Raw genomic sequence first — 12,124 nt, forward strand, 5'->3', positions numbered from 1 at the left:
AAAAAAAAAAAAAAAAAAAAAACCCACAAAAAAAAACTAGTATCAGCTGCATAGGAAGATAGTGAGATCCCTATCATAAGAGTGTTTAAGCAAGCAGAGGTTGGACTATGTCAGAAATGCAAGGATTCAAACATCTGATGAGAAGAAAAGAGGAATAGTTGCATCAATGATCTTAACATCCTTCCTAAACCTAAGCTGCTTTATCAAAGTTCCAAGGCTGAATGCCTACAAGCACCAGAGAGGTAACAACTGTTAGAAATGTAGGGAATCAGTAAACTTGAATCACAGTAAACTCGAACATATGCACTTATCTAAAGGGAGCAGCTGTTAACCAGTTAATTGCTGCCACGAGGATAGGCAAGTCCTTTTCTGATTTCATCAAAAAGCAGGTCATACCAATTTGTTACTCCTGGGGATCTGGGAGTTTTATAAGATAAATTTATAACGGATGAGCCAGTATTTGTCTTGTCATCAGCAAGGATTATTTTTTCATATTCTGCCCTAGAGAGAACATATTAATACTTTCTTAATTATGGCAAAGGACAGCTCTTTATGTCTTTATTTTGCTTACAATTTGAGTTAAGGTGCTGGCAGAAAATACGGAGGAAGAGGGTGTTGTGGGACACTTCAGTCATGTCTGAATGTAACAGTCATGTCAGAAGAACCACTGTCACATGCAGAATTATATTAAGGTCACTTAAGAGAAGCTACAAAACAGAGGCGGAGATAAAAACAAGGAAGGGGAGTAACTGCACTTGGGTTCTAGGTCGAGTTGTATTAATAATAACCAGTGTGGCCAGGCGCAGTGGCTCACGCCTGTAATCTCAGCACTTTGGGAGGCCAAAGTGGGCAGATCACCTGAGGTTGGGAGTTCGAGACCAGCCTGACCAACATGGTGAAACCCTGTCTCTACTAAAAATACAAAATGAGCTGGGCATATTGACACATCCCGTAATCCCAGCTACTTGGGAGGCTGAGGCAGGAGAATCCCTTGAACCCAGGAGGTGGAGGTTGCAGTGAGCCGAGATCGCACCACTGCACTCCAGGCTGGGCAACAAGAGCAAAACTCTGTCTCAAAATAATAATAATATGCAGTTTGTCCTCAGGCTACATCAGCTTTCTGGGTTTCTGTAAAATGCAAAAAATAATAAGGGTGGACCACGTTCACGTTCATTCAACAAGCTGAGTGACAACTATGTGCTAGGCACTGTTCTGAATTCTAAGACCTGTCATTTTTGATTCTAAGTGAACAGAGTTTTAAGCACATCAGAACCACAAAAAAAGTCCTTTATATCTTTGGAAAAATACACTAAAAATGTGATCTGTTATATACGTGTGTGTATATATATATGCATATATATACATATACTTTTTACCTCATAATCCTTAGCACTCAACACAGTAACAGGTATATAGCCGGTACTCAGTAGATGTTTGTTAGACGAAAGATCGCAGGCTGAGTGCTAAGTCCAAACAGTGAGCAGGATCAAAGTTTAATTTCTTGAATAATGAGTTCACACTTACGAGTCTCTGCTCTTTTAAAATTTTCCATTTCAACTATCTTTGGGCTCTGTCAGGGACATGGACAAGAGATAGGAGCACTCGTGTAAGAATCAGCCGGCCCTGGTAAGAGTGTTGTCTCTGCCACTGTTTAATTTTGTCACCGTGAGAAAGCCATTCTCTAGGGCCTTTTAAATAAAAAATGTATTTTTTTGCCTCTTTAAAAAAATAAATCATTTTTAATAAAAATCAAAACCATTCTGTTAAAGTGCTATAAAACACAAAAGTGTCATTATCGTTCGCTGCCTAATTATACAAGCCCGTGTAATAAATGCTCTAATAATAACAACCGTACAATACTAGTGGTACTGCAGTCCCACTCACAGGAAGAGTAATTCTGATTAGGACTAAAGGGTTGGTTGGTTGTGAAGTTCTCAGAGATGGTGACATTTAAGATAGCATTCCAGAGAAAGAACGGGATAAGGCCGTTCCAGGCAGCAGGAAAGCTGGAGCAAAGGCGAGAGTAGGGAGAACCACAAAAGCACGGTGTGCCTCCTGGGTGCTAAGCAGAGATCGCGTGGGCGCCTGGACCTCACTGAGTGTTTGCAGAAGATGCCGCAGAACTACCTGAGGCCAGGTGAAGATCCTCGACTGCTTGGCTAAGGAATTTCGTAATTATATTGTAGGAGCAATCCACGCCTTAGCAGCAATCACTCACACAGAGTTTTCCAGTTTACGACGTGCTATCCCATCCCTTACCACATCTCCTCCTTACAGGAGCCCTCAGAGACAGGGGTAAGGCGTTGACCCATTCAACTGAGGCCCCGAGTGGCGACTTCGACTTTATAATGCAGGAATTCGCGCAGAAAGAAGACGCTGCGGGCGAGGAGGCTAATGATGGAGGCTCAGGCCACAGCCCAGGCCAGGAGGGCCGTGAGTCTGCAGCAGAGGTCAAGGCGGTGCAGACCGATCTATCCTAGCCTCCCCAGCCAGGCGCCCTCCTACTCACCCTCGCCTCCTCCAGGACTGACGTCCCGGGGACGGCTCCAGGAGGTGCGACCCGGACCGGGCCGCCCCTCCCGCGGGGCCGGGACAGTACCCGAGCCAGGTCAGACCCCACGGCGGTGAAACTAGAGGAGCCCCCCTCCGAAGGGCGCCCGAGGCTCTCGCCGCACAGTCTTCTGGGAATTGTAGTTCCCATCCTCCGAAGCACGGGGTACACCCGCCCTCCGCCCTTCTATCCCACAGGACCCTGCGCGTAGAGGACTCGGTGGACCTAGGCCGAGAGCCCAATGGGAAAGGGAGTTCTAGATGACCGACAACGTGCGGGGTGAGGTCAATATAGGACTACATTTCCCGAAGTGCTCCGAGGTGGGCAGGACCCGGAAGTGAGGGTGTGAGAGGCCTCTCTGGAAGTTGTCCCGGGTGTTCGCTGCTGGAGCTCGGGTCGAGAGGACGGGGTGCCGCTGCCTGGAGAATCCTCCGCTGCCGCCGGCTCCCGGAGCCCAGCCCTTTCCTAACCCAACCCAACCCAGCCCAGTCCCAGACGCCAACGCCTGTCCCTGCCGCGGACCCCAGCGTTACCATGAATCCTGCCCTCTTCCTATCCTTACCCGACCTCAGATGCTCCCTGCTGCTCCTGGTGAGTGAGGGAGGGAATGACAGACCCATCGACAGACGCACGAACGGCCTCTCGCCCTCGCCCAGGGGGAGCATTGCTACCCCTGCCCCTGCCCCTGCTTTCATGTTTTTTTCTCCACTCTTTTGGAGTGCACCCACCCCCGCTGCCTTTAGTCTCGCCGTCCATCTGTCTGCTTCCCAGGCGCGGGGTCCCCGAGGCCTGAGAAACCCGGATCGGTGGAGAATCGGAGAAATTATCTCTGAGAGAGTGATACGTGGGAGGGTCACGGCGGAGGAGTTTCCCCTTCGCCCTTAAGTCCAGGGGTTTCATTTTCGAGGGCCAGTGGACCTGGTGGTAGCTTGAATCGGAAGAGACCAACCATACACCTAACGTTTCTTCCCACTCTCTCCATTTGGGAAGAGTATGAGGTCGACAGGTGCTGGGGTTGTGTGAATCTCACCCCAGATCCCTGAAGCGGTACCCGGGTTGGCAGAACCGTCTGTTGTGGCTTGATGCGATTGGTTGGGAACCCGGAACTGGAGACTGGTTTGGATTCCACTGGGAGAATAGTTTGAAGGGTAGAAGGTGTGGTTACCTGACAATCTCAGCTCAAGGCCTTCCTCGCATCTTGTTGCAACGTATTTCCCCAAACCCCAATTCCCACCGGAGCAGATTTCTTCTTCATTGCGCCTTATTTGAGAATGACCAGTTCTCCTATATACATGTGCACTCATTGCTAACTGCCTAACCTGCTCAGCATCATCCCATCTTAAAAGAATCTTTCCCTAGTCCCTCTTGCTCCAGAGTACGTCTTGAGTATGCAGACTAAGTGATCCAGGCTTCAGGTCAAATTGAGACAAAAGTGAAGGACTAAAAACGTATGGCAAAATGACATACATTTAATTGGGCTGTTATTGTAATGTAATATTTGAAAATACTTTAATTGTAGTGGATTTTTAGAAATTCAGATTTAAACATTAAGAACTACTTTACAATTTAAGAAACAGAATTTAGTGACTCATGAGGTTACATAGCTAGCTACAGGCAGAGCTGGGATTAGAAACAGGTCTGTTGACTTGCAGTGCTTATTCTGCCATATACCATTAAATGTTTACTATTTGTGTTTGAAATAATTCCTTTTCTCACTTGGACCTTTTCAGAAAAAGCACTATAAAATGCTAAATGGAGTGTCAAAGTACTTTTGAGAACAAAAAGTTGTGTATAAACATTGTAATATTAAATAATAGAGTGTCTTATTGCCACTTATAAGTATACAATAGTGTATGACTTTTGTATCAAGGAAAATATTATGTATAGTGCTGTTTCTTGGTGATTTCACTATACACTGTGATACATTTTTCCTTCTAGAAGTATTAAAATAATACCGTTATTAGAGACCACTCTCTCCTTAAGCAGACTAGATACTAATCTTTTTCTTATCCACAAAATGGCTTGAGTTATGAATTGTGTGCTAGAAATTACTTTTAGGGTATCAAAAAATACAAAGGGCAAAAATCTTAAGACATTGGAAAGAAAAGTTGAGACACTGAACAGAAAAACTAGATGCACTGTCCTCAAATGGTATGTTTGGTTGTAAATCTAAGTTATGAGGAAGAAATAATTTATTTTGAAATAAATCATGCTTTTTATAGGAAACCTAACCTTATTGGGTATGAGTTTTTTTCCAAATAGAACCTAGATTTAACTAAAATTTAGCATTTTGTATTTTTATCTTTCTAAGCAAATGTAAAGGAATAGAAATCTAGAAAATATGTTAGAGAATACCTGTAGATATGAAAAGGCTGGAAAATAAAGCCCCAGAAAAGGTTTAATAAACTAGAATTACAGGTCAAACTAGATTCAATTGGAATACAGTGTTTACCTAGTTTTAATACTCATATGCTGATTAGCAAATATTTATAAAACATCCATCCTGTCTAATCACAACTTTGAATTGCTTACTTAATTGGTAATTCTGTCCTATTGATGGAACCTGCTTACTCAGTATTGCTGTTTAATAGTTTGTCTAATAGTTTGTCCTCTTTGTTCCTCTATGCTTTTTTCCTACTCCTCCAATTTTCTCTCTCAGACCTCAAGTTTATTTCTTCTCACGTACAAATACAGCAAAGCCAATTTCCCATTTAGCTGAGGTCATCATTTTTTCCTTAAATAGCCTCCTCTAAAGAGCTATATATTCTCCTACTACAATAATTTTCTTCAAACAGTTTATACCTCAACCCTAAAGAACTAGACCTGTTCAAATTTAGTGGTGTTCAAATAACAGCTGAAACATAATCACAAACTTCCGGAGGCAAGTAGCTATTTTTTCCCTGATCTCAAACATTTTGGAATATATCACTGCCACAAAGCCTTTCCGGATAGGTAACTAAACACAAAAGCTCAATGTGATAAATTTTTTTTTCTTGAGCTTTTATATATTTTTTTCATTTGCATATGTATAGATTTTTATTTACATGTATTTAGATAGATACATAGATTTAGCCCTTTTCTGCTTATCTTCCTATCTAAGGTGGGTTTATTCAGGATTTTCCCTTGGGAAAATCAGTAAGGGGGATAGAAATCTTGCCAGTTCTTACTGCACTGTTTGTGTACAAGTTTTGAAAAGGCAAGATAAGAGAAATAAAACTAAGTTGGAAAGAAGTTGTCTCATGCACCCAAAGTAACCTCTTCTGTAGTTCAGATTGGTAGCACTCCAGTCCAGTTGTTTTATTGAAGATGTGCTCTCATTAATCTCTTGATAATTATGTTTATAGATCACAATTGTTACTAGTCCTTAAGGGTTTTGCATTGTTGTTCTTGGTTTGTTCAGTATATATAGGAAGTCAAGAAAAGTTTGCTTAGTTTAGGAAGCTATGTAAATTAGAGAGCTAAGTAAACATTTATTTAATTGTTACAAGTACCTTAAAAATAAGCCCAGTAGAATTCAGATATGTCAGTTTTATCCTTTAATGTCAATAGTATATGCAGATTCGTCCAAGAGGAGTACTTTTGGAGGCATGCAGTTTGATTGATAACTAGGTGAGTTTTATTTATCCTGTTAATTTAACTGCCCTAGATAAGTAGTTTACAAAGCCTGGCTGCTCATTAGAATCATCTGTGGCAGTTTTAATGAAATGATGTCTGGGCCCTATACCAGATCAGTTATATCTGTGGCCCCAGAAATTAGTTAAAAAAAAAAAGATTCCCAGTCGACATACTAAAGTGTGTCCCTCTAAAAAGTAAGAATTAAACAAAAACCACAATACATTATCACATCTAGAAAAATCGACAAATTTCTTTGTATCATCAACTATCTGGTCAGTTTTTGGGTTTTTCCGATTGTTTCCTTTTTTTTTTAATTGTTCAGAGCAAGGGCTATAAAATCCATGTATTCCAATTGGTTCATATGTCACTTATAAAACTTTTTAAATCCATAGGTTCTCTCTCCATCTCATCATTTTCCTTGTAATTTGTTTAGGAAACTGATCCTCTGTCCTGTAGCATTTGTCACATTCTGGATATTGCTGATTGCATCCTTGTGGTTGGGTTTTATGTTTCTCTGTTCCTTGTGTTTCCTATACATTTGTAATTCAATTTTGTGATCTTAACCACCAACTGCATATATATTGTTAGGCTGATTTGTTTCATTTATCTTTTAATTTTGAGTTTTAAAAAATTTACCTTTTATTTTATAATGATATAAAATCTGCTTCCAAAGCCAAATCTATAAAGCTAACTATATTTGTATAAGTCTAATTTCTGTTTGTCTCACTTACTGTCTTATCTCCCTCCTAATAACACCTTTTTTTCTCCCAAGACAAAGTGTAGCTCTGTCACCCAGGCTGGAGTGCAGTGGAATGATCACAGCTCACTGCAGCCTCAATCTCCGTGGCTGCAGCAATCCTCCCACCTCAGCCTCCCGAGTAGCTGGGACTATGGGACTACAGGTGTGTGCTACCACACCTGGCTAACTTTTTTTTTTTTTTTTTTTTTTTTGGAGACAGAGTCTTACTCTGTCGCCTAGGCTGGAGTGCAGTGGCACCAACTTGACTCACTGCAACCTCTGCTTCCTGGGTTCAAGTGATTCTCCTGCCTCAGCCTTCTTAGTAGCTGGAATTACAGGTACCCACCACCACGCCTGGCAGGTTTTTATATTTTTAGTAGAAATGGAGTTTTACCACATTGGCCAGGCTGTTCTCAAACTCCTGACCTCAGGCCTTGGCCTCCCAGTGTGCTGCAATTACAGCCTGGAAAACTTTTTTAAAAACTTCTTCAATTTTATGTTCCTTTCTTCCTTGTTTTAATGTGCAGGCTATTTGTATTTATTTATGTATATATTTCTCTCTCCCCTTGGATTAAATTGTAGCATATTAGTCACACTTTTTCCCACCTTTTTTTTAAACTTAAAATTTTATTCGAGAGATGGGGATAGAAATTTTGCCTGTTTCTTTTTGACTGCTATACTTCACTGGATAGATGCCAATTCACTGTTGTTACCATTCTGCTGTTACAAATAATTCTGCAAACAATAGCTTGTGCTTACATAATTTTGATAGTATATCTTTGAGATAGGTTTCTGTACTAGAAGTTGCTAGGCAAAAGGTAAATGTATATATAGGTTTGTAGGTGTTGCTATATATTTGAAATTATTCTCTGTATAGGGGTTGTGCTATTTTATGACCTCACCAACAATGTAATAGTTTCCCTCTAGCCTTGGTAAAAAGGTATAATGTCAAATTATTGGGTATTTGTCAGTCTGATGAGTGAGAAATGGTATCTCAATGTATTTTAATTTGCCTCTCTTTGAGTGTAAATTGCCTCTCTTTAATATAAACTTCTTATGTGTAGAAGTTATTTGCATTTGTTTTTGTGTGAACTGTCTTCCTGTCTAGGCTGGTTTTCTGAAGAATTGTTGGTCTTCTATTTCTAGACCGTACAGACACAGACACACACAGAGGTTTTTTTTTTTTGTTTTTTTTCTGACAAGGTCTTGCTGTGTAGCCCAAGCTGGAGTGCAGTGGCCTGATCTTGGCTCACTATACCCTCAACCTCCCAGGTCACATGATCCTCCCACCTTAGCCTCCCAAGTAGCTGGGACTACAGGCACAAACCACCATGCCCAGCTAATTTTTGTATTTTTAGTAGAGATGGGGTTTTGCCATGTTACCCAGGCTGGGCTCCAGCCATCCACCTGCCTTGGCTTCCCGAAATGCTGATTATAGGCCTGAGCCACTGTGCCCAGCCCACACAGAGTTCTTAACCCTTTATATCCTTAGTTGATGCTCACAGGATTGAGAAGCACTGGAATACACAACCATATGTGAATTTAGTCATACGTCTGATAGGTTAAAATTTGTAATAGCCTTGGAGATGTTTAATTGCTTACAGTTACTGAAAATTTTTTCTAAACTGTGCTATGATTTTTAATAGTTTTATTGTAGCTCAACCTTTAAATGCACTGTAACTTACTTCATTATTTATTAAGACATTTGGTTACTGGTTATTTCCAGTTTTTCAAAGTTACAAAAAAATGTACAAAAGGTATGCATACAATAATGCAGTGATGCAGATGTCCAGATACATCCTCAGGATACTTTTCTAGAATTACATTTTTTGGGTTATATGGTATTTCTTATTTTTAGAATTTCTGCTACGTTGTACTAAATTGCCCTACTGAAAGTTTGTACCAATGTGTATTCCTACTAACTGTGTGAATATGCCCACTTCCTCACACTCTCATCAACAGTGGGTGTTTTTGTAATCTGTGCCAATTTAGTAGACCAAAAATGGTATCTCAATTTAAATTTACATTTCTTTGATTACAACCAGAGTTGAATTTTTTTTTTCATATTTATCGATAATTTGTTTTTGTCTGCATGTTTGTATTATGTGTTCATGTTATGTGTCTTTTCTTTTTTTGTGTCTTCTTTTCAAAAAATTGCTTACTCTTTTTCTAATAATTCAGAATAACTCTACTCACAAGATAGAGTTTAAGAACAATGGAAGATATTATTCTTTGTCTATTCATTAGTGTCCATTGGGAAGGTAGTGTAATACGAAAGTAGATGTCATGGCATCTATATATGTGTAAGTTCCAACTCTTCCATTTACTTAACCATTGTAACCTTGGTTAAATTACCTATTTTTCTTGTCTATAAGGTAAGCACATGGATTTGATGATTCAGTGATTCTTTGTGTAGTCTGTCTTATTTTCAAGATAGACTACAAAAGAATATTCATTTAGCTCCTGATTATAGACTTATTTGATTGGATAGTTCCTTTAAAAATCTGCTAGCTTGTCAGCATGTTGCAAGTGTGTACGGGCATGCTTGGCATGCTTTGGTCACAGCTTTTCTGGTATTGACTGTTGCTGTGCTCTATTTCTTCTAACCCAGAAAGTGATTAAAAACAGTTTGACATTTTGCAACATTTATTGATTTTTAGCCTAACTTTGATTCCATAGAGAGGAACTCATCTGTGGCTTAGGCTGCAGGAACTTAATCTGTGTCTTTGTTATTATTTTTCTTCTCTGCCTATCATTTGAAAGCCTATTTGCAATCTGCTATCGAGGAGAAAAAGATCATTGAGATGCATATCATGCCTTCAAGAAATGAGTAATTCAAATAAGGAGAGAAGATATATGTGTAAATAATTAGAGTATCAAAAGGAAAGTAATGGATGCCAAAGGTATTTGTATAAGTGGGTTATAAATCCTGCTACTCAGAAGGGTGGTTGTGAGCCCAGGCATCAGCATCATATGAGACCTTTTAGATCACCTCACCTCAGACCTACTGTCACCCAGGCTGGCGTGTGGTGGCCCGATTTTGGCTCACTGCAACCTCTGCCTCCCAGGTTCAAGTGATTCTCCTGCCTCAGCCTCCCAAGTAACTGGGAGAACAGGCGTATGCCACTGCACCTGGCTAATTTTTCTTTCTTTTTTTTTTTTTTTTTTTTTAAGACAGAGTCTCGCTCTGTTGCCCAGGCCGGAGTGCAGTGGCACAATCTCAGCTCACTGCAACCTCCTACTCCCTGGTTCAAGGGATTCTTCTGCCTCAGCCTCCTGACTAGCTGGAATTACAGGCATGCGCCACCACGCCCAGCTAATTTTTGTATTTTTAGTAGAGATGGGGTTTCATCATGTTGGCCAGAATTGTCTTGAGCTGACCTCATAATCCACCGCCTTGGCCTCCCAAAGTGCTGAGATTACAGGCGTGAGCCACCATGCCTGGCCGCCTGGCTAATTTTTATATATTTTTTAGTAGAGACAGGATTTCGCCATATTGGCTAGGCTGGTCTTGAACTCCTGACCTTGTGATCTGCCTGCCTTGGCTTCCCAAAGTGCTGGGATTACAGGTGTGCGCCTAGCTGCCTAATTTTTATTTTTTTTTAGTAGAGACGGGATTTCGCCATATTGGCCAGGCTGGTCTCGAACTCCTGACCTTGTGATACACCTCCCTTGGCCTCCCAAAATGCTGGGACTACAGGTGTGAGCCACTGTGTCCTGCCAATAACAATTTAAGTACTGTGGAAAAAGAAAAGGTAGAGGTTACGTGAGGAGGATTGGGAGTGTATTAGGGGAGCTGTAGTTTGTTAACATCCCTGGACAAGTGAGCCTTGAAGCAAGTGAGGGAGTTAGTCATTTGGATTTCCTGGAGGAAGAGCCTTCCAGGCAGAGCCATTAGTCAGTGCAAAGCTCCTAATGTGGGAGTGTCCCAGGCATATTCAAGAAATAGCAAGGAGAGCAGTGTGGTTATCATATAGTCAATAAGACATAGCATATTAGAAGATGAAGTCATATTGCTAAAACATATTTTGCAGAACTGTACTTACCCTATGTATGTTGTTTACTGATACTGTTTTTCTTTTATTTTTTAAAAATTGCTGATCTGACTCAGTAGGGAAGAACTTCTAAGTGGGTGGCTGATATTGCTGATCTCTTCAGCCTGGCCCCATTTGCCTCTGTTGGGAGTAGCCTTGATTGTTTTGGTTCTCTGTGTGTTACGGGAGGGGTCCCAACTTTCAGTGTGAAAAATACTGTTGTTGTAACTTAAAGTGTTAAACCAAAATATTTCCTGACATATGTTTTGATTCCCGAAAGTGGTATCACTTTCATGGTACAGAAAAGCATAATGAAGAAAAATATGCATACACTGACTACTGATAACATTTTAGTGTATTTCCTTTCAGTTTTGTTCTGTGCACATATGTATGGATTTTTAAAGGTATGTGTATATTTTGAACAATGTAAGATTGGGCCCTTTTTGTTTAATCCTGGTGTAGAGTGGTAGACTACTGATTCATAGAAATATAGAAAGAAAAGATACCCACGTGCGTAGATGTATTCTATCAGTTGGAAATAGCTCCTAGCTTGACCACTTAACTTCAAAAAGTTATTTAACCTTTCTGAGTTTACATTTTCTCATACATCAGTGATAAAGACCTCTCCTGCTTAGTACTGGGGTAACAAATGAGACTGTGAATGTGTCTGTAGCACATTATAGAGACCTAAACTTTTCTGGTTTTTGCCATGTGATAGGTACTCAATAAATGTTAAGATGAGGGGCTGAGTGAACGAATGAATGACTAAATAGATATCCTTTTTTTGAAACTTTCAAGCATTGTCTCTCCAATGCTATTAAAATTGTATGCACTGATGTAATGAGTTCACGTGACCAGCTTCTATCCATGTGGTCTGTGGTCTTCTTATCCAAATAATTACATTGTCATTATACCAACAAAACAGCTTAAAAATGTGACTGTTAAGTGAATAAGTTATCAGTTAAGCTCTGTTTTATAACTGTGTTTTAATTATATAAATTTTTTTTTATTTTTATTTATTTATTTATTTTTTTGAGACGGAGTTTCACTCTTGTTACCCAGGCTGGAGTGCAATGGCGGGATCTCGGCTCACCGCAACCTCCGCCTCCTGGGTTCAGGCAATTCTCCTGCCTCAGCCTCCTGAGTAGCTGGGATTACAGGCACGCACCACCATGCCCAGCTAAT

General features: G+C 40.5%; 2 protein-coding genes across 4 annotated transcripts in view; one reads left to right on the plus strand and one right to left on the minus strand.

Moving 5' to 3' along the window:
- The window catches only part of INVS (inversin), a 188,727-nt gene extending 185,992 nt beyond the window's left edge, over positions 1-2,735 (minus strand). For 2 of the 3 annotated variants that reach the window (XM_017527796.2, XM_017527797.2), the window contains exon 1: positions 2,510-2,735. In XM_017527796.2, the coding sequence (XP_017383285.1) occupies positions 2,510-2,701 (192 nt within the window). In that variant the 5' untranslated portion in view covers positions 2,702-2,735. Of the gene's footprint in view, positions 1-2,259; positions 2,489-2,509 lie in introns of those variants that run through there. The other variant, XM_037738233.1, reaches the window with a different exon arrangement.
- Positions 2,736-2,891: 156 nt separating this feature from the next.
- Positions 2,892-12,124, plus strand: part of ERP44 (endoplasmic reticulum protein 44) — a 91,668-nt gene continuing 82,435 nt past the window's right edge. The window contains exon 1 of the mRNA XM_017527803.2: positions 2,892-3,142. Within this exon, the coding sequence (XP_017383292.1) occupies positions 3,086-3,142 (57 nt within the window). The 5' untranslated portion in view covers positions 2,892-3,085. The remainder of the gene's footprint in view (positions 3,143-12,124) is intronic.

This window comes from Cebus imitator, unplaced genomic scaffold (assembly GCF_001604975.1).
Source record: "Cebus imitator isolate Cc_AM_T3 unplaced genomic scaffold, Cebus_imitator-1.0 Scaffold51, whole genome shotgun sequence".
NCBI lineage: Eukaryota > Metazoa > Chordata > Mammalia > Primates > Cebidae > Cebus > Cebus imitator.